This window comes from Schistocerca cancellata, chromosome 2, assembly GCF_023864275.1.
Source record: "Schistocerca cancellata isolate TAMUIC-IGC-003103 chromosome 2, iqSchCanc2.1, whole genome shotgun sequence".
NCBI lineage: Eukaryota > Metazoa > Arthropoda > Insecta > Orthoptera > Acrididae > Schistocerca > Schistocerca cancellata.
This window is the reverse complement of record NC_064627.1, coordinates 458,875,261-458,897,523: the sequence shown is the minus strand read 5'-3', so window position 1 is coordinate 458,897,523 and position 22,263 is coordinate 458,875,261. Positions and strand designations below refer to the sequence as shown.

Below are 22,263 nucleotides of genomic sequence, written 5' to 3'. Positions count from 1 at the left end.
TGTACAGTAGTTACATTCCTTCCAAGTCATTCTGGAATATCGCAGAAGGAAGTCCAGTTTCTCGTAGGCCTGCTACGCGACCTCGTTCACACTCAGTAAGATGTTGATATTGACGTCTTAGTCGCCTTAAAGGCATTATTGAGTAACATCAACTCAGCACGTCCATTCTCTAAGGTCACTAACGCACACGACGTTTACGTCGTGTATTTAAAGCGAACATAATTTGCCTTCCCATAGTGAGGCTACTTGCGCCATTCTTAACGAGACTGGCGCGAAACTTGTATAAACATCGTCTTTCAGTTGTAGAAACACTCCTACCGACTTTCGTTTATGTCGCACAACTCCTTTTTAGTCTCAGGATTCTTCTTCCGTCAGTATTGTTCAAATGTATTTTTGAATTGAAATACTGCATTTTGTGTGAACATTAATCTCACTTTATATTCTTTTCTTTTATTATGGTTGTTCACAACTATGTTAATAAATGGTGTTGAATAACGTAATGACTTCATTTCCTTAAATCATACAATCTGTAGAAAATGTCATACATTTAAATAATAAAACTTAAAACCTGTGGTTGGGTTGGGTTGCTTCGGGGAAGAGACCAAACTGCGAGGTCATCGGTCTCATCGGATTAGGGAAGGATGGGGAAGGAAGTCAGCCGTGCCCTTTCAAAGGAACCATCGCGGCATTTGCCTGGAGCGATTTAGGGAAATCACGGAAAACCGAAATCAGGATGGCCGGACGCGGGATTGAACCGTCGTCCTCCCGAATGCGAGTCCAGCGTGCTAACCACTGCACAACCTCGCTCGGTTAAAACCTGTGTTTTACAGTTGTAATTCGAAAATTGCTTCAAGACGCTGCTATGACAGGTTATTCATATATGTGGATGATGTGCTGTGTTTATGGATCGGTACCAGTGGACGATGAGATACAACATTTAAACTCCCAACAAGAGAGAGAGAAAAAAAAAAAAAACAGTTCACAAAAGAGCTGGGAGACTCCACTGTACGTTTCTTGGACCTTAATATAGATGTTAACAAAAGTGTGGAGACACTTATTTAACATTTACTTATTTGACATTTAGAGAAATCCATAGCTACAGATACGGTAACACTTGCAAGCTCCCAGCATCCACACAACCACAAACATAGAGCTTTCATTCAAAGGTGCATCACCTGATGTGTGTCTCATTTTCTGAATCTACCTTTCAAACAGAACTACAGACCATCAAACATAATATTGCTTCCAGTAATGCCTACAGCTTTGCCCTGATTGATAATATACTACGAAAAAGGAAAATGGGTCAAATTAAACCACTTCTGTACACCGGCCAACAGGTACCAGTCAGTATTTACAAAGACTGGTGCATCACTCCATACACTGACAAAATTTCATAAAACCTCGCAAAAAACCGTCTCGCAGGAACACATTTGCTTTTTATAATGACAATAGCGTATCATATTTTTATTCATTGTAAAGTCAACTCCAACCACTGGCACAGAGTGGTATGTATAAAATCACATGCTAGTACTGTGGAAGAGTATATAATGGTCAGTCAGATACGACTGTAGCAAGTAGGTTATCTGAACTTCAGAGGCGCTGGAGATTGCGAAAGACCTATTCAACCTTTGCCGATCATCTTTTAACAGAAAATCGCCCATATGATATAGAATGTAAAGCTTTACATTCTGTTAAGAAAAGCAGAATTAAGTTTTATCTGAAAATACTAGATGAAAATTGTAAACTCAACTTTATTTTTTATCATTCGTGAATGTGTGTCCATGTAAAAAATTTATTTTCCTTTTTCTAATTAATGCAACTGCTTTTCTGTGGCAAAAAATGTTATATTTTCCTATGTAAGCACCCCACATGTCATTTTTGTATGTTCTGTATACGTAATATCTGTGTAAATCGCACATCATTTTATCGATGTTTGTAACATTTAGGTGTCGGTTGAAGATGCGTAAGAAATCGAAAGGCGGTTAGTGACCAAATTAATATAATTTTGCAGAAAATTGGTAACTGTTTCCTATCTAATGTTATTTATCATTGAGGCACAACAGCAGTTAGTCGATATTATTGAAACTCCCACAATCCTAACGATCATGGAAAAATAGATGCATGCTATTGGATGACTGCTTATTGTTCCTAAATGGAAGTGAAATTAGTACTGGGTATTACTTAGAGCGGTGTGTCAGATCAGATTGTGAAGAGAAACCGTATGTAAAATAACAAAACGTCGTGAACGTTAGTGGTACATCATACATTGTAATAAGTTGGTGGCGGAGTTCCTGATGTGTCAGGACAATACACGTTTCAATCACGAGGTGTCCGCCCCAGTAGCTGAGTGGTCAGCGTGACGGATTGCCGTCCTCTGGGCCCGGGTTCGATTCCCGGCTGGGTCGGAGCTTTTCTCCGCTCAGGGACTGGGTGTTGTGTTGTGTTCATCATCATTTCATCCCCATCCGGCGTGCAGGTCGCCCAATGTGGCGCCGAATGTAATAAGACCTGCGCCAAGGCGGCCGGACCTGCCCCGCGAGGGGCCTCCCGGCCAATGACGCCAAACGCTCATCATCATCATCACGAGGTTTTTTTTTGAACTGTTAAAATAAGTTCAGCTCCATGAGATGGTACTAAGTAGTCTTCCTACATTCATCGAAGGTGCATAGTAATAATGACTATTTGTATCCCTTTCTTTGTTAACGTTATTTTCCACTACAGACTTTCACCCGTGTTAGTGTGATACGCACTGTATACAAATCTTACAAATGGACCCCCATCTAAGTTTGGCACCGTAAGCGGCGGCTTGGGTTAATAGGATAAAACATATTGTATCGGCGGTTAATTGAAGACAGCTAGGGTGACAACATTGTAAGAGGTAAATTCTGTTGTACGGATTGTCTAGGCGCTACAGTCTGGAACCGCGCGACCGCTACGGTCGCAGGGTCCAATTCTGCTTCGGGCATGGATAAGTGTGATGTCCTTAGGTTAGTTAGGTTTAAAAAGTTCTAAGTTCTAGGGGACTGATGACCTCAGAAGTTAAGTCCCATAGTGCTCAGAGCCGTTTGAACCGTTTTTTAATGGATAGTCTTGACCTTCACGTTGGCACATTTATTTGTTCTTTTGCAAAAACAGGAACATTGTGCATCTTTTTCCAAACGTTATCGAATGAGAAAGCGCTTCATCCTATGAAGAAAGAAAAAAGCACAATATCTAAAGCCAACTAAAAACCTGCTAGAACTGACCATACAGTTAAATATTCGCCTCATTGTGGAGCTGTCACTTGTTTCGGTATCTTGAGCCTTTTATGACATATTATGGACAGTAGGCCAACCTGTGTGTTAACTAGAACCGACGTAAGACGACCGTAGTCATCGCACTCCATGAAACAAATTTTGCTCAAATAACTTTATAGGGTAAGACGACACATTAAATAAGCTACGTTATTCCTAGGCTATCATTTTGGTTCAAAACCATGTCAGATGGAAGTTGTCATGATTCATTTCCGCTGTCAGCATCGGGTGTAAACTGAATGGCTTTTATAGAGTACAGTCATACCTTTCAGGTCGCTTCAACACCTCGATGATAACTTTCATCATCTTCATCTATCGATCCTCAGTTGACAGTAACATTATCTCAAACTCTGGAGTACTGTTATAAGACCTACGCGGATTTTGCATCTTCTGGCTACCAGAGGAGAAAAGTATTAATTAGTCTTGGGCAGCAGTAATATTTCCAACCTGGTAAGATTACTATAACATTAACTATACTTCTTTCTTTGGTTAAGCCATTTGTTAGTTGTCTACATTACGGTTAGCTGTATTTATTTCTCGCTAACACAGCTCACTACTTGGTAATTGGTACCGCCTAGGCGTCCATTTATCGAAGCTTGACGCGCTGTCTCCTAGCTCTTACGCAAGCGGGGATTTCATGCGACGGTGAGCTGTGTGGGCTACGCCTTAGTTGTTGTATAGCTGCTCAAGTGACCAAACGTGAAACTTCGGACACTACTCGCAAGACGTGATGCAGCGCTTCGCCTCCCTCTTAATTGCAGTACTGTGTGGCATTGGCAGTTCCGCGTCGTATGTTGGCAACGATTTAGTTTTACACGGAAACAATATACATTTGGTTGGAAATCGAGGAAAAGTTTATGGTGATAACTGTAATGTTATCGGCGATTCTTGTGATATCTATGGTAATGATGGAAAAATAGTGGGTGACAATGGTGTTATTGTTGGTGCGAGAGGAATGATCGTGGGCAACAATGGAAATATAACCGGCAGTAACGGTAAAATAACAGGAACTAACGCAGGAATTCAAGGCGATAACGCACATGTTAATGGCGAAAATGCTGTTGTGATAGGAGATAATGCTAAGGTAACTGGTCACAACGCAAGAATTATAGGAAACAATGGTACAATTGTTGGAGATTATGGTACTATCCACGGTAATAATGGTGTTATTCGCGGTTATAGTGCTAAGATAGTAGGAGATAATGGAGTAATTTACGGCAAAGGTGGTACCATTTCTGGTGCAGGAGGACATATATATGAGAATGACAGCATGGTTGTGCATTCCGTTGCCATCATAATAACAGATGGTAACTGATAATTGACTTTTGCCAGAATTGCAATTTTTAGATACTGTTTTGCAATATTTTATTCAGAAGATGCCATTTGCTCAGTGAAAGTAGACGTTACTCTGACAATAAAAGACACCATTGAAATTATTTCACTCTCTTATCACTGACTGACTGACTTATTTGTACAGTAACTTTTGGAACTATCAAGATGGTTGTTAACTACCTTTATTGAGCGCATTAAGGTGGTACACGTAGGCCTACATCACTTAACAATATGAGTTATATATAGATGACCGTTAGTGTTGCTATTTTCGTATCATATTGTCATGAAGAATGTAAAATATTAGAGGACAATAATTTAATTATTTGCAAAAAATAATCATGCCCACTATAAACTGTTTTATTTTTCTTTCTTTTTTGCATGTTGAGTGACATATTACTTTTCCTTTTATGATTTTATGCACATAATGACCAATAAATGGATCGTATTGATTAACAGTTCAATATTTAATTGGAGACTACTTGAGTCACAATTTATTGGTTTTATTAAAAGGGTGAGACTAGTATTATTTGAAGTGAAATTTGTTTCATATCCAACGTTTATTCTTTAACTGAATGTTACGGATATACATGCAGACAAAACAAATTAAATGAAGCATTTTGGAAGCACTGTATTCTGTGTGCTCTAAGTAATGTGTTACAAACTTAGTTAAAGTACTATGCAACAGTGAAAACTGAGGTAATTTTATGTAAAGAGAATTACTAGTACTTTAATTCTGTTTTAAACCATTTCATGAATGTTTGATAAGATGTCAAGTGGAGAAAATCTATTACAACTGAATTATAATGTCTTTTTTTTACACTCACCTGTTGTACTCATTTCTACAATTATCACCAGTTTTCATCTTTTTAGATCAGCCGTTGTTTCAGAATAACCATTTTGTTACAAGTGTTGTACACAGAGTGACAAGATGACTATGTCAGCGATAAAATGTAGTTTTTGAAGCAAATTATTTCACTTTATGAAAGAAATGGAGAAGTAATCAGAATAAGGTTTGGTCACAAAGAATATACTAGTGATTGGCTTCTGATTTTAAGTGGTGCCTGGAGCTGACAGTGGACATGTATGTGAGTTTTCTACTCCTGATGAATGACTGTCCAAAACCCAAATACTTACAGCCCTCTTTTTCATTGTGCCTGTCTGCGAACTCAGTGCCTGCTCGATGTGGTGAGTATCAATCTATTGTTCCCATATAGCTGTTATGCCATTTTCAATCTTCCATTATTTAGGTGACAAGCATTGTTTGACCGCAGTGGCTGGCGGACACTAGAAGTGTTCTCCCTATTTTATTTTCATTTTTTTTAATTTCTAAATCCACCATTTCTTTCTTCTGTGTTACTATACTCTTTAAGAAAAGGTCATTAGACTGTTCTTTTCCTTGAAAGATGGATTCCTCTATACCATGTATACAGGGTGATTCAAAAAGAATACCACAACTTTAAAAATGTGTATTTAATGAAAGAAACATCATATAACCTTCTGTTATACATAATTACAAAGAGTATTTAAAAAGGTTTTTTTTCACTCAAAAACAAGTTCAGAGATGTTCAATATGGCCCCCTCCAGACACTCGAGCAATATCAACCCGATCCTCCAACTCGTTCCACACTCTCTGTAGCATATCAGGCGTAACAGTTTGGATAGCTGCTGTTATTTCTCGTTTCAAATCATCAATGGTGGCTGGGAGAGGTGGCCGAAACACCGTATCCTTAACATACCCCCATAAGAAAAAATCGCAGGGGGTGAGATCAGGGCTTCTTGGAGGCCAGTGATGAAGTGCTCTGTCACGGGCTGCCTGGCGGCCGATCCATTGCCTCGGGTAGTTGACGTTCAGGTAGTTACGGACAGATAAGTGCCAATGTGGTGGCGCTCCATCCTGCTGAAATATGAATTGTTGTGCTTCTTGTTCGAGCTGAGGGAACAGCCAATTCTCTAACATCTCCAGATACTGTAGTCCAGTTACAGTAGCACCTTCGAAGAAAAAGGGACCAAACACTTTATTGGCTGAAATGGCACAGAAAACGTTCACCTTAGGTGAGTCACGTTCATACTGAGTTGTTTCCCGCGGATTCTCAGTGCCCCATATACAGACATTGTGACGGTTGACTTTCCGGTTTGTGTGGAAAGTTGCTTCATCACTAAACACAATCTTTGAAACGAAAGATTCATCTGTTTCTATTTGAGCAAGGATAAAATCACAGAAATCGATTCTTTTAATCTTATCAGCTGCAGACAGTGCTTGAACCAATTTCAGACGATAAGGTTTCATAACTAACCTTTTTCGTAGGACTCTCCATACAGTTGATTGTGGAATTTTCAGCTCTCTGCTAGCTCTGCGAGTCGATTTTCCTGGGCTGCGAACAAATGCTTGCTGGATGCGTGCTACATTTTCATCACTCGTTCTCGGCCGTCCAGAACTTTTCCCTTTGCACAAACGCCCATTCTCTGTAAACTGTTTATACCAACGTTTAATACACCACCTATCAGGAGGTTTAACACCCTACTTCGTTCGAAATGCACGCTGAACAACTGTCATCGATTCACTTCTGCCGTACTCAATAACACAAAAAGCTTTCTGTTGAGCGGTCGCCATCTTAGCATCAACTGACACTGACGCCTAGTCAACAGCGCCTCAAGTGAACAAATGTACAACTAAATGAAACTTTATAGGTCCCTTAATTCGCCGACAGATAGTGCTTAGCTCTGCCTTTTGTCGTTGCAGAGTTTTAAATTCCTAAAGTTGTAGTATTCTTTTTGAATCACCCTGTATATTTTCCAATGACTGTTTTTATTTAAGCACTCAAATTGTTTGTTAAACTTTTACAATAATCCTCTCTCAATGAGAGCAGCATACAAAAGACATATATTTCTGACATGAAAGGAAGTGACTGCACATCATAACAATGCTACAGTAAGATCCTAGGAATCTTTCAAGTATGTTTATTCTAAGAAGATTCATATCTGGCATCCTTTCATGTGGCCATGCTGCAGCCAGAAACCCCAAGTTAAAATTGCTAACACAGCTCTTACTACTGGTTGTAAATTGCGTCATACCTCTACCTGAACCTCAGACACAAATACACGCCAGATAAATGACACGTGATAGAATTACAACTTTGGTGTAACCTCTACTTAAATGAATCTTAAATGTAATAGGCCTATTTCCTTTTACTCTCTTAGGCTTATCATTTGTAAGTAATTAAGAGTGACATACACCGTTTTACACAACCTTATTTTATAATAATTTTAAAGCAAGTATACACATATCTTCTCACATCTGCTGCCACCTTTTCAAAGTAAGCATCGCAGAACTGTTATTCATTACTTCGCCAATTTAACTTCAAATTCTAGTTATAATGACTGAATGAAACCCATAGGACATAACAGTCATTTCATGGCTTAAATTCACATTATATGTATCATGATTTCTTCAAGTAATTTGTACCTCTACATTTCTGTTATGAGCTATTAATTGTACCACATATCTGCTCATAGAATGAATCACTGGAGCTATTCCCTTCTTTTTTTACCTCAATGCACTGACCTGATATCTCTGCTTTTCCCAGCATGATTGATTAATAGTTTACTTACCAGATCTTCATCAAGTTTGTATTTACATAACGGAAATATAAACTCACTGAATATCATTAATTTGCACTAGTCTTATGTCAGGCAAGAGTTTATCAAAGAGTCACTATCACATCACATTTGTCACCCACTGTCTGACTTATGATTATATACTGGTTGCACACTTGGTCGTTCTAGAGAGTCAACATCAACTCCACATATTCTGAAGACTACTTTGCAAAAAGTGAAGATTGTTATTCAAAGTGCACTTGTACTGTAAGCTGGGTGACCTGGGAGAAGGAGGCAGGGCTTTAACCTACAGCCAGTGTGCTAAGAATCGAATACAAACCTCTGCTCCTAACATTGTACACTCAGAGCTCAACCAAAAGTGTGCAGTCAGGGATCTGCAGCCAGTGTTTATTTAATGATTTTTGTGAAGTTTCACCAGTACAAGTGGCTGGCTTTTTCAAAGATTCGTCTTCCGTTGCTGGTGGTTGTTTGAAGATTGCAAGAGAAAAACAACAGGTAGTGTGTTAGAATGCACTAACCCCACCGTCATTTAATAAAAAACTTGCTGATTATTAGTCCTATTGCTAATCAAATCATACAAAAGTATGTGTCAACTTATTAAAACAAATTTCATAAGTGATATTTTTGCGTCTCAACTGAAATAAATAATATTGCAAACTCTTCCACACAATGGTAAGTGTATTTCACCAACTGAGTTAGTTCTAAAGTACTGAAGTGGCTGACCAAGCATGCCGCAGCATATAGTATTACTTATCACTTAATTCAACATTTCTGGCAACTAGATGTAAGAATCTTAGAAGAGGTATTTTGTCTCCAATAGTCAGTACAATGAACTCCACAATTCACCTCCTCTTCATCATGAATCCCTATTCAGAAATCCCTTTTCTCACATAATGGGACTAGATATTTATTCCTCTCCTTAATTGGAGCCTTCCAGCTTCTATACTTTTGAACCACACTACAATCACTGTTCCTCAGTGCTTACTGTTTACCTTTTACAAATAGGTTGAAGGCACTTTCATATGCTTCTGCTCGTATAGGGGTCTGAGAGTTACCATGCTCTTACAGCATCTGTACATGACTTCCAGAGTTGTCATCGCCTCATGATTCCTTTCCATTCCACTTAACAGCACCACATCCCAAATGCACACCTTTGACATGTAACACCTCCTCCCCATAAAAATCGCCTTCCACTAACCAGTATCCACAAAATAAAATAAATCTACACTTACATTTTTATTTCCAGACCATATAGGCACTTTTTCATTACTCTGCATAGGGAATTAATTGACCCTTCTGCTATAAAATCTCTATTTTTAAAAATATAAATATTATTTTTTCCCAAAATATCATATCTTTAGTAACCCATCACAATATGTGCATCCACTTACCCCTGAAGTTGAGGACTAATTTTTTTAAAAAAATCTCATTATGTGTGCTGTATTTTATTCTTTTTTTGCCCCTGGCCTCTTAAGTTCACTTTCAGATCTACATAATTCTTCTCCTCTGTTTGTCGCCATTCAATCCACATTATTAAAGGTTCACCTACAATGTTATTTCAGAACATCTCTAATGGAGCCACCTCTGCCATGGAATTAGGAGCTCATTAAAGTTTTTTTTTTTAATTCTGTAACCATTTATACCAATTTAAAGTATCTCCCAGCCTAACTTTCTTCAGAAATGTCAAGCTACCACCCTCTTGTACCATTTAAATAAAGATACATGATGCAACATCCACTCTGGTGCTAAATAGATGCTCCAGTTCTTCAATGGTTTCCACTTGTGTGTTTGTCCATGGAGTATATTTAGATACTAAATCATGTTTTACATTCACACACACAAAGAATTCTCGGGCTACTGACTGAGTACCATAGCCTGATATTCTCCTGAGAATCCTTTTTAGTAGTATGAAACATTCTCCTGAAATAATAAAATTTCCTTATATGGTGTGTAGATTTCTTCTGCAAAAAAGAGTTAAAATCTGCATGAATGTCAACCCATCAAAACTTTCCTCAGAAATATGAAGCAGCAATCCTTTTGTTCCATACATACTCCAATACCGTTACTGGCACCTTCTATCCCATGAGAGGAACGGCCACCTGTGCAAGCAGCCATGTCCTGTACCAACTTAACTGCAACCACTGTGCTGCATTATATGTGGGTATGACCACTAATTAGCCATCTGTCCACTTGAATAGCCACAGTCGAACTAAGAGACAGCTGGACCACTCAGATGCTGAGTGTACCACACACACACACAATGTGCTTGGCTTTAATTGCTGCTCCGCAGCCCATGCCATCTGGATTCTTCCTACCAGTGCCAACTTTTTTGAATTGTGCCTGTGGGAGCCCTCTGTGCAACATATCCTTCACTAATGTAACCCTCCTTGCCTTAGTCAAACCTAGTCTCTGTCCCTCACCTGCTTCTATTGCTTCTCTGCCCCCATTTCAGACCCACTACTGTACATCCCCACCCCTCCCCCCGACTACCTGCATAAACTTTTTCTCCCCCATTTTCTCCAAGCACTGCGCTACTGATGCTATGCTGCACCTAGCAGCCCACCATCCTGCCCTCGCCATGTCTCTGCACACTCCCACAGGCAGAACTACAGCATCTTCTGCCACCCTACATTGCTATCCCTCCTCCCCCCAGCTAACCTGTCCCCCAGCCACCAACACCAGCTCAGATCACTATTTACGCAGTGGTGCCACAGCATCTGGAAATGACCATGACTGAATGTAAGCTAGTTTTGCATGTATGTATATATGTGTGTGCACATCTCTTCTCTGCTCTAAAATGCGCCTGTCTGTCACCCAGTACTTCTCCTATGTGCTGTGTAGCAATCTATGCAGTTGATATTGCTGTTGTTATTCCATTCTGGATTTTCCATTGTTTAAATGAAGTTCCACCATAGATTACCAACTCTCATTTGTTCAGTTTGTTTCTTTGGTCCAGTCTCAGTTCTAATAGGTAAATATATACTGTTAACTTTTCATTTCTGTGGAGGGTTGGTAAATTTTTATACACACCCTTAACTTCACTGTTGATATTCACTTATTTTCTTTCAGGGTGTATATGCTCTGGGACAACCGGTAAATTAGAAAAAAAAAAAACAGGAATTATTTCACCCAGGAAAAATCTGGGAAAATCTGGGGTGTTTTTTTAGAATTACTGGCATTTTTCAACAGTTTTCAGTTAAATTATTGTAATTTTGATTGGGAAGAACTGATACTCTAACAAAGAATTTTACTTTAGCTCACTATTATAGAATAATTCTGTGCAGCCATAAAATATAAACAACAGAGTAGCACCAAAATAAAACTTTACTTGCTCTGTTTATAACAAGAGATTAGAATACACACACAAATGTCTATAGACAGCAAAATGTGTCAGAGGCTTTAGGACGAAGGCTGTGCAATATTTTGTGACAACAAAACTGCTTTCCATGAGCCTGAAATCACAACTGTTTACATTTCTAACAGGTCACAGGAAAATATTGTGCATGATGGTTTGAGAAGCATTACTTTCAAAGTAAATTTCCTTTTATGCAATATAAATTATGACACATGTGAGCATGTGCGATGAATTTCTTAAATCATGGAGCGTTTTACTCTCATTCACAACATAGTGATGTGCAGATCAACCACCCAGAAAAATTTTGAGACCAGAAGACCAGGCATTTATGCCATTATTATGTTTGATATGTCTTAAAGGGTAGTATTTCATATTTATTTTAGCTGCTTCATAGATCACAAATTATGCTGTAATGATGGCAAAAAGTGTAATGATCCTTTTAAAAAAGTACAAGGTGAGTTCTTGATCAATTTTACATGTAATTGGTTTTCTGTGGAAAAGTCAGAGTGCACAACGGAACATTTATTCACGCAGGTAACTGCACAGCAGTGAAATTTATAATCGTGCTAGCCAGAGATATTCAGCTGCTGCAGTTTAAGCTTTGCTCTTAGGTTCCTGTCTAATCTCACCCTTGGGAGAAACAGCAAAAAATTTTTGACCGCCAATATTTTATGTGTATTTGTTATTTGTGTATTCGTGCTGCTTAACAGTGATATTGCTATTGGCTGACTACATCACATGTCCTCTACTCTGAATGTATGCTGTCATTGGCTGGTGATACAATGTGACATAAACTAACAGAACTATGATTGGCTGACAAAAGGGCATCACATAGAGATTTCAGTGCTTCTTTAGTTAGTGTGGTGTTTTGAATGGAAATAGTATCTATACTTAGGTAATGTGAAAATATGCAGTGTATACGTTGCCGTGCATCAAAGATCTTCCCAAAACACATTTTTTTATTGCATTTTGTTTCCTAAAGTACCGGGATGTTCTACGCTAGTGTATAAAAACCTTTACCATTCAAAGGATTGATGAATTGTACAGCTCCAAGTGAAAGTATATTGTCACTCAGCAAGGAAACGGTGTACTTTCACCTGCGGTACAGTGTACTTTCAGCCATGGAAAAATGTATTTCCACCCAGGAAAAAAATATGTTTTCACCTGGGGGAAAGTCTATATTTAACTAGGAAACTGGGAGTTTTTTTCTTGTCCACAAGTACACACAGTCATAGTTCCAAGGGTAATCTAGACAACACAGTGAGCACTAGATTCTTAGTACCTTTAATATATTTCACTTGAAAAACAAATTTCTGTAGAAAGCAAGCCCAAAGTGCTGCTTGGTAATGTAATAGTTTACTCTTCATTAAAAAGGTGTTGGTCTGTGATAGTATAATCAATTCCTCTAGAAAAAAAGCTACTGACTGGTGAAGCTCACAATAATTTACTCATATTTTTTGAAAGTCTCGACTTCCAATACATCAGTGGTTGGTCCAGAGTGACAACTGAAATCTAGATGGTATAATGGAAGAATACAGCTTCCTTCATCTTGTCAAATTTGATTTCACCCTCAGTGGTTCATTGCCACTTTGTAAATTGTTAGTCAGTGCATAGCATGTGTGCAGTGTCTGCCCACTATTAGAACAGTATATGGAATTTACCCACTGAAACTTCTAACATGGAATGCAGCATTTTTAACATGTCAGTTACAGTTGAAAAACACTAATGGGCTCACCTTCAGCAGCATATGGAAGGGGAAAAACCACAATACAAGTAAAATGTAATTGGCCTCAAAAATTGATGATTACAGTAAGAATAAAGGATGACAATGGGGCAAATGTAGTGTGAGCCAGCAGTTTATTGATGCTGAACTGGTATCCTCAAGAAACAGGGAAGATTGTTTATATGTTATGAGATAGAAGGGCAGGTCATTTAGACATCACTCTGCCCTTAGATCTGAGCAACATGGTCTTCTCCACTGTATATCTCTCCCCTCCTGAGGAAGGAACCATTAGTTCCAGAAGCTGTACTGAGTTGGTGTAACTTGATCCATGACAGCTGCAGTGGGCTGCATGGCACAGCTTCGTGTGTCTAACTCATAACGTAATGTACTTAAAAACAAAGATGATGTGACTTACCAAATGAAAGTGCTGGCAGGTCGACAGACACACAAACGAACACAAACATACACACAAAATTCAAGCTTTCGCAACAAACTGTTGCCTCATCAGGAAAGAGGGAAGGAGAGGGAAAGACGAAAGGATGTGGGTTTTAAGGGAGAGGGTAAGGAGTCATTCCAGTCCCGGGAGCGGAAAGACTTACCTTATGGGGAAAAAAGGACGGGTATACACTCGCACACACACACATATCCATCCACACATATACAGACACAGCATGTCTGCTTGTGTCTGTATATGTGCGGATGGATATGTGTGTGTGTGTGTGCGAGTGTATACCCGTCCTTTTTTCCCCATAAGGTAAGTCTTTCCGCTCCCGGGACTGGAATGACTCCTTACCCTCTCCCTTAAAACCCACATCCTTTCGTCTTTCCCTCTCCTTCCCTCTTTCCTGATGAGGCAACAGTTTGTCGCGAAAGCTTGAATTTTGTGTGTATGTTTGTGTTTGTTTGTGTGTCTGTCGACCTGCCAGCACTTTCATTTGGTAAGTCACATCATCTTTGTTTTTAAGTATATTTTTCCTTCGTGGAGTGTTTCCTTCTATTATAATCATAACGTAATGTGATTTTGTAAATGTCTCTATAGCAACACTTCCCATGTTGTCACAGCTCTGTAAATGGCTACTGTTTTCACCTGCAGCTGTTAGCGCTTTGCAGTTGAAAGCTAGTAACAGCACTGTGAGGTGTCAGGGATCTTATTACGCCATCTCTAATATGGAAATAAATGTCTATTGGTAGTACTATGCATTTAGCCTTCTGAAATAAATAATTGCCAGCAATTCTGTCTCATAATTTATTAGTTTTCTCAGCTGAATTTTTCTTTGACACAGAAAAGATTATTTATACCAAACAGTATTACTGATTTCAAACTGAACAACTTAATTATTTAACTGAATGTTTCAAATCATACTAGGAAATATGTTTCTACAGAGATTATCTTTTAAAACTGTTACCTTCAGCGTATGTTTGAGGAAGGGGAGAGGAGGGGGAGATGCATGAGGCAGATGGAAAGTGTAGAGGGCAGGTGGAAATCGAAGAGGGGTAGGCAGAGATGGAAAGAAAGAGAGGGAGGAGGATATGGTCAGGGGGTTGGGGGAGGAAGATACAACCAGAGAGAGATGGTGGAGGAAGTTGACAAAGAGAGGAGATGAGGAGATAGAGAAACTGGCGAGGAAGAGACAGGTAGAGGAGAGAGGATGAAATGAACAGAACGTGGGAGGAAGAGATGGACACAGAGGAGTGGGGGGGGGGGGGGGAGGAGGAGGAAGTATTTTCAAATATATGTCAAATTTTCTTCAAACTTCTGCTCTCCTGCATTCACACTTAGCAGGACCTTTGGTGTAATTGTTCAAAGCACTCCTGGAAAGATACAGATGGCATGGGTTGTGAAGCAACCATTGAACTCTAACATTTTGTGTTTTTTTGCCACTGCTTCATCAACTCTGCTCTTGGCCACAGTCTGGTAGTGTCATTCATTCTGGTGGACAGCTGGTTGTTGGTCATATCCACATAACATGGTGCGCAGAAGTTGCAGCAGAGCTCATATATGACGTGGTATCTGCCACAGGTGGTCTTGCTCTGATTGTATAGGATACGCTTGTGCCAGAACTGAAGTAACATGTGCTGGATTTGTGAATCAGTCAAGTCTTGCATGTGGGTCTTTCACAGCAATATGACTGTGGATATCACCCTGTGGCAAGGAGTTGGGAGTAGGTGTGGCTCAGGCATGGACCAGGTTGGATGTGCTGCAGTATACCACATTAGGAGGGTAGGAAGGATTTTGCCACCCATTTTCCTTTGAGCTTCCTCATAACAAGACATTCATAAAAGTTGATTCCTGATATGTTTCCATTGTTATACGAGTGATACATTAGCTTCATCATAGCCGAAAGTTCATAAAAGTAAAGCTGTATGTAAATATAAGCTAACAGCATTCCAACATCTGCAGTTTCTGCTCTGTCTAGCTTTTAATATAAAACTGTCCTGTCTTGAGAATACTCTTCAACATAAATGTGCAGTTGCAGTACAAGTTATTCACTACATGACCTATTACCATATATCAAGGTCTCAGAATCTCTGAAGTACTCAAAAGCACTACATATGAGATTTGAGGTAGAAATTATAATCTGTACATTTAAACTCATAACATTCTAATTTCAACCAAAATATTGAATTTCTTTGTTCCATAAAAGTTCATATTCATCATTCTATGCTCAGAAATGTCAACAGCTCAGTGTCATAGGTAGTTTGCACCACACACTTACAAGATAGACATTTCTGCTGCCCTAAAGTAATATTCTCATTCTTATCATGACGGCACTTGTGCACATTTTCGGTAAAAATTAAAGACAGTTCCTTTTTTTAAAAAACAAAAAAAAACAGTGTGGTGTATTCACAACACTCATTAACTTTACAAAAATCACACAAATTTACACATTCATTCATTATTAAATATTAACATTCATATATTATATATGTTTGTGTGTATGTATATAAATGCATACTAATTCATCATACATATCACACTTACACATTTTCACTTGTAAACAGTGAGTAATGTAGAACATCAGTTTTCATAGATTGCACAATTCAATCGCTCACATTTTGTCCAGTCTATACAAACATTGACTGATCGCAAAGACAGAGTTTAAAGCTATTTCTAGTTTGAGCACATAAATATTCACTAGGGAAGAACCCAATTATAACCCTCTTATGTGGATATGCAAAGCTGCATACACACACACACACACACACACACACACACACACACACACACACCACTCAGAAACACTACCCACTTGACTTCAACACAGAAGTTCAATTCAGTTGTGTAAACTCAGTGTTAGTGATTTGTGTTTAAATACAGACACTTGATACAAGGCAGGTCGGTCTGCCTTTCACAATCATTAATTTGTCCTTGAGCATTTTTGTGACCAGGAGAGAGGACTCAATTCTTTTTTTGTTTTCATTCACTGTCCTGGCCTTCACTATCACTGACACTTTTATCTGAAAGATAAGTAAAGTATATTATATAGTGTTTTATTATCCTTCTGAGACATGTGACTACAGCAATACTTTTAAAATTGAAAGAGAGACCATATGTCGGAAAAAGATCTGAAGTAACTGTCCACCACAAAATATAAATAATTATCTTCCAGAAACAGAAAAGTCAGAACTGAAAGCTAAACTCAAAAGAAAATACAAGATACAGATGTAAGGAAAACACATAAGATAAAAAAGGGTTAATGTGAATGCTCCTCTTCTGACATATTCATTAGTTGTATTATATGAAAACTTCAGTTGTTCAACTGTTAAATTACAAGAAGGCAAAATGTCTGGCTAGTGCTTATTCTCTGGAGACAAACTTACAAGTACACCACACAGTAAAAGTAAAAGAAACTATCCCTAGCTTTTGGAACTTGTATGTACTGTTTCTGGAAGAAACGGATTAGTTGGGAAGGTTAGGGTGAGGAGCAAGTCACTCAGATACCAGATTAAGAGAGACTCGGCTGTTATGAGGACACAATGAGACAAATATTTGTTCACAACAGAGCATCCTATCTGTCCTTTCAGCCTTCCCCAACGAAGTCCTCAAAGAATGCACACATTCCAAAAGCTAGGAATATCCATCCTCTAGTCAAAACAGTCCTGGCAAAGTGTGGCTTGTGGACCATGCCCCTCTAGACAGCAATTCCCCCTCCAACTCTACTCATACTGGGTGTTCATGGCCACACCACAGCACATGATGTGCTTATTTATCTGCAATCGAGAGGAGTAGTGTCTTCCTTTGACTACTTCCTCATAGCATGCACTCTCACAGCTTCAAAGGCATTTATTTCTCTCAGTGATTTATTCAGAGTTACTCTTCTTAATATTTGTCTACTGCTCAGACTGTCAGTTTAGTTGCTAATGTGGCCATTATTCTGGCCTGAATTCTGTTTATTATGATGGCTTTTACGGCTCTTGAAAATGATTGGGTGGGGAGGAGAACACTGAAAACCATTTTTCAATTATGAGTGAAAGACTAAGATCTTTTGTGCACAATTCTGATGAAAAATCCAAATGTTTAATATGTAAACAAGGGGTTAAGTCAAAACGAAGGCATTAATTTCATTGGACATGTCTGTTTTCTCCATGTAGAAATACCCGGCCATTACACTTATGATAGGCAATGTGCTTTAGTGGATGAGTTACAAATAAAAATAGAAAAGTTATCTGAACCATCAAGTCTTAGAGAAAAGTGTTTAAATGCTCGTATGCAGTAAGCTCAGTATTCAGAAATGATCAAAACTTCTTCGTTAATGACATACTCATGAAAGAATGTGCAATAGATATGGCAAAAGCATTTGTTTAGGATGACATTGCTAATATTTAATAGTTGATCTGTAATATAACACTGTAAAAAATCTATTTCCTGATATGGGTCACTGCAGGAAATAAATATTGTAATTGCAAAGTGTTAGCCATGAGTACTGATCAAATGGATCTCAGTCAAGAATTAATTTTTATTCACATGATAATAAACTTCTGTGCACAAAGAATTAGTTGCTTTATAATGTGTTTGCAATGAGTTGTGATTTTCGATGTTTGGCTCACTGGAAGGGACATGATTCCATTGTCCAGGTGACACCAATGGCAAGCCCCAGCAGTTTAGTTGGTGAAGCACCTCTGTTTCCAGTCCGTGGATAAACTGTACCATGTGGTCAGGTATTAGATGCACCTACAGTCATTAGCTCTTGTTGTAAAGTGGTATTTTGTGGTGTTGATGTGTTCTGTAATAATCAGGTATTGTGAACAAATGCTTTGTGTTGGTGTTGCATTAATAATTACGGTGCAGCACATCTGAGCATGAGATTCACAATAAAAGTGGTTGTCCAAGTACAAGATAATGTTCTGCTGCAAAATGTACCCTCAAATTTGACACCAGTAATGAACAATGTGCCTTACCACTCCATTGTGATGGATGAAGCTCCAACAGTGCAGTGGAGGAAATCAGATATTTTGCTTTGGGTACAAAGAAATGTTCTATTGATTATAATTGAACATAGCATTGAAAATTGAACATTCTAATGCAGTTAAATTGTGACAGGATCATAAAACTGTATTACTAAACAAGCAGCTAAATGAATAACAGGTCAATAGTTATGAAAAAGCCCTTTCTCAATATAAAAATAAATGTGTAACTTTTTCACTTATATCACTGCAAAACCCATTGCGATTCTCATTTCATCAGCTACTGATGATCATTAAAAGTTACATTATTTCATTTAGGGGGAGATCCGGGGCAAAAAATGGAAAAAAAATTGATTTTTATTTTTTTGTTTCATTAAAATCTATGGAATCTCCTGAACATTCTGATATATTATTTATTTGGTGGAAATATTATCTTGTTGGTATTATCGCCCTTCACTGTACATCTACATTGTCAGTTGTCCTCCTCACGCCTTACATTGACTCATTTGAAGGGTCATGTTTCTGAAACTATTTACTATAGAAGGCTGTGATGTTGTTGTTTTGTATTTGACAGTCTGCTCTACATAGTGTATTGTATCTGTAGCTCTTTGTTTGAATGGCGTGAAGTGTTTCGTGGTTAACTTTCTGTTTAGTGGGTTTTAGTTCCCGCAGCAAGCAGACATTGACAGCTTTTTGCAGAAGAAAAATGACAAAACCGCAGAATATTCAAGAAGCAAAGAAACAAAGGTAACAGGTTTTACCGAAAATGTGTAGCTGATGAAGCTTGTTTGAGTATATCACAAGGAACTACAAGCAACAGCAGTGACAAGAAAAGTGCAGTGCCTACACCATCTCCTCCCCCCCTCCCCCCCCCCCCCCCCCAGTACTTCATAAAGGAAAGTTGACTTTAGAGTTTATGAAGCGCTCAGTGTAGAAAAAGACATGGATACGAATATAATTGTGGAGTTCGGTATTTTGGCTTGTGTTCTAAGTGAAGCAGTGAGTTGTTCTCTTTGTGGTGGTGCAGTAACACTGTCTGAAGATGAATCAGATAGGAAAGGAATTATTTGTCATTTACGTATTTCCTGTCAGAACTGCGAATTCTCGAAATCGTTTTTCACATCAAGCAAGTGCAAAAACAACTTGTGTACTAATAATATAAGATTAGTATATGGACTGAGGTGCATTGGGAAGGGTCGGGCAGCTGGGAAAATGTTATGCAGCATCATGAATTTTCCAGGTCCTCCTACAGAGTATGAACACTACAAAAATGTCATTGTTGATTGTGTAAAGGAAGTGGCTACAGATTCCATGATATCTGCAAAAAATGAAGCAGTGGAAGCAAGTGATGGTTGCACTGATATCAGTATTGCCTTTGATGGTTCCTGGCAGAGATGAGGACACAAATCTAAGAATGGAGTTGCAACAAGCAATAAGTGTTGACACAGGAATAGTCCTGGGTCTTGAGATTTTGACAAAATATTGTCAAGGATGCACATGTGCTGGTGTGGATAGAGAGAGAGTAGAAGCGCATAAGCCAAACTGTGGAAAAAATTATGAGGGAACAAGTGGAGGGATGGAAGTGGCTGCTGCAGTAAATATTTTTCAGCGGTCTGAAGAAGAAAGGGGAGTTAGGTACACTCAGTTCTTGGGAGATGGAGACAGCAAGTCTTTCAGAGCAGTAGTGGACAGCAAACCTTACAGTGTGCCCATAACTAGAGTGTGTAGGCCGTGTGAAAAAGAGAATGGGTGCACATCTCAGACAGTTGAAAATAAAACTTGGCAACGCAAAGCTATCAGATGGTAAAACAATAAAAGGTCTTGGCAGACTGACTGACAAGGTGATAGATCAGTTTCAAGATTATTATGGCAAAGCTATCAGGGACAACACCAATGATTTGCACAAGATGGTGAGAGTGGTAAAATTTCATCTGATAACAACCCTGAAAATTGGTTGTGTCCTCCTCCTCCTGAGACATGATGCAAATATAGAAAATCTGAAGCTGAAGGATCTATGGCAGATTTTGAGCATAAAAACAGTGTGGCTCAAGCAGTAATGAAGGCTCTGAAGCCCATATTATTTAGAGATCTGGCCCATCCAGATCTGTTGAAAAGGTGTTTGCATGGGAAAACACAAAACGTCAACGAATCTTTCAATAATCTTCACTGGACTCGCATACCAGACAGTGTATTTGTTGGGATGAAGATCCTACAGTTAGGAACGTATGACACTGTAATCACATTTAATAATGGATGTAGTGGCAGACTGAGAGTACTTGAGAAGCTGGGAGTGATTTTGGGGTAGCATACATCGGAAGAGTGAGAAAAGCTGAGGTTTCAGCAAAACATGTTTTCAAAGGGGCAAGGAAAAGGAGAAGGCAGCTGTTACTTGATAGAACTGGTGGTGAAGATGACCTAGAATATTTAAAACAGATCACCTTTCAGTACTCTCAAAGTGAGAAAATTCTACCTAAATTTCATACAGATCAAGATATGACTGAACATGCACCAAATTCAAATTCAGAGCAAACCCTATTTTTCACTGCTAACTTTAAGAATTTCTTGCAGTAGTTTACTTAATATTGAAATATTACAATAACTATGAACATTAATGAAATGATAGGCAGTTTGTCATGAAGCTATAGATGTTCAGAGAATCAGAGTTTATTACTGAATAGTTTCTTTAAAATCATTTGATAGAGATTGCAGATTGGCCACTTAGCACAGCGTGCTGTGCAGCACAGTCAATCGAGCTTGACGGGTTCCGTGGTGAGTAGGCCTGGCATTATCATCACTTGCTGATGCATTCAGCACAAGCTGGTAACTACGCTTCCCTCTGCTCACTGAACTGTCAGAAGCCACAACTTACTTTAAATGCACTATAATTCCATAGTTTGAAACAACAGGTTTGGATATTTTTAATGCGTTAAAAAGTGTGTTGACAAAATAAGGGTTTTCAAAAATGGTGAGCAGTTTGTCCTGGTAGTGTACCAGCTATGATCAGTAGCATAAATAGCTTCGTTGGTCATTTATGAAAAAAATAGAATAAATTATTTAACTTTTCACACTACATTATTCATTGGCAAACACTATATGAGAAAAGTGTGAAAATGCTGTCCGCAATGGAAAATATTAACGAAAATTATGAATGTAGTATACTGAGGGAATCCATTACTATTTCATCGAAACCACCTGTGGGCCCGGGCGTTAGAAGAGGCCCGAGGTATTCCTGCCTATCATAAGAGGCGGCTAAAAGGAGTCTCACACCTTTTTGGCCTTTATGTGATGGCCCCTGTAAGGTTTGACCTCCATTTTCAAAATTTTCCCGAAGAGCTAGCCAATTGGGGAAGGGTGCCTTACAAGATGCATCATGTCCATTGTGCATTGAGATCTTTAGACTACTTTCTCATCATGGCATTGCAGTCCCACTCATCCTCCATCTCTTGAGCAAGGACACATTCCTGGGTGCATTTTCCTCCACCCATTATGCAGTGTCATTTTCTGCACTGATGAGGACCATGGAATTCTTTGCACCTCAT

At 38.7% G+C, this 22,263-nt stretch overlaps 1 protein-coding gene across 3 annotated transcripts in view; it reads left to right on the top strand.

The window, feature by feature from the left end:
- Nucleotides 1-5,584: 5,584 nt before the first annotated feature.
- The window catches only part of LOC126161953 (uncharacterized), a 52,670-nt gene continuing 35,991 nt past the window's right edge, over nucleotides 5,585-22,263 (top strand). For 2 of the 3 annotated variants that reach the window (XR_007534979.1, XR_007534978.1), the window contains exon 1: nucleotides 8,406-8,735. Coding sequence is in view for 1 of the 3 variants with exons in the window: in XM_049918133.1 (XP_049774090.1) it covers nucleotides 5,733-5,810 (78 nt within the window). In the remaining 2 variants the exon portion in view is untranslated. Of the gene's footprint in view, nucleotides 5,811-8,405; nucleotides 8,736-22,263 lie in introns of those variants that run through there. The other variant, XM_049918133.1, reaches the window with a different exon arrangement.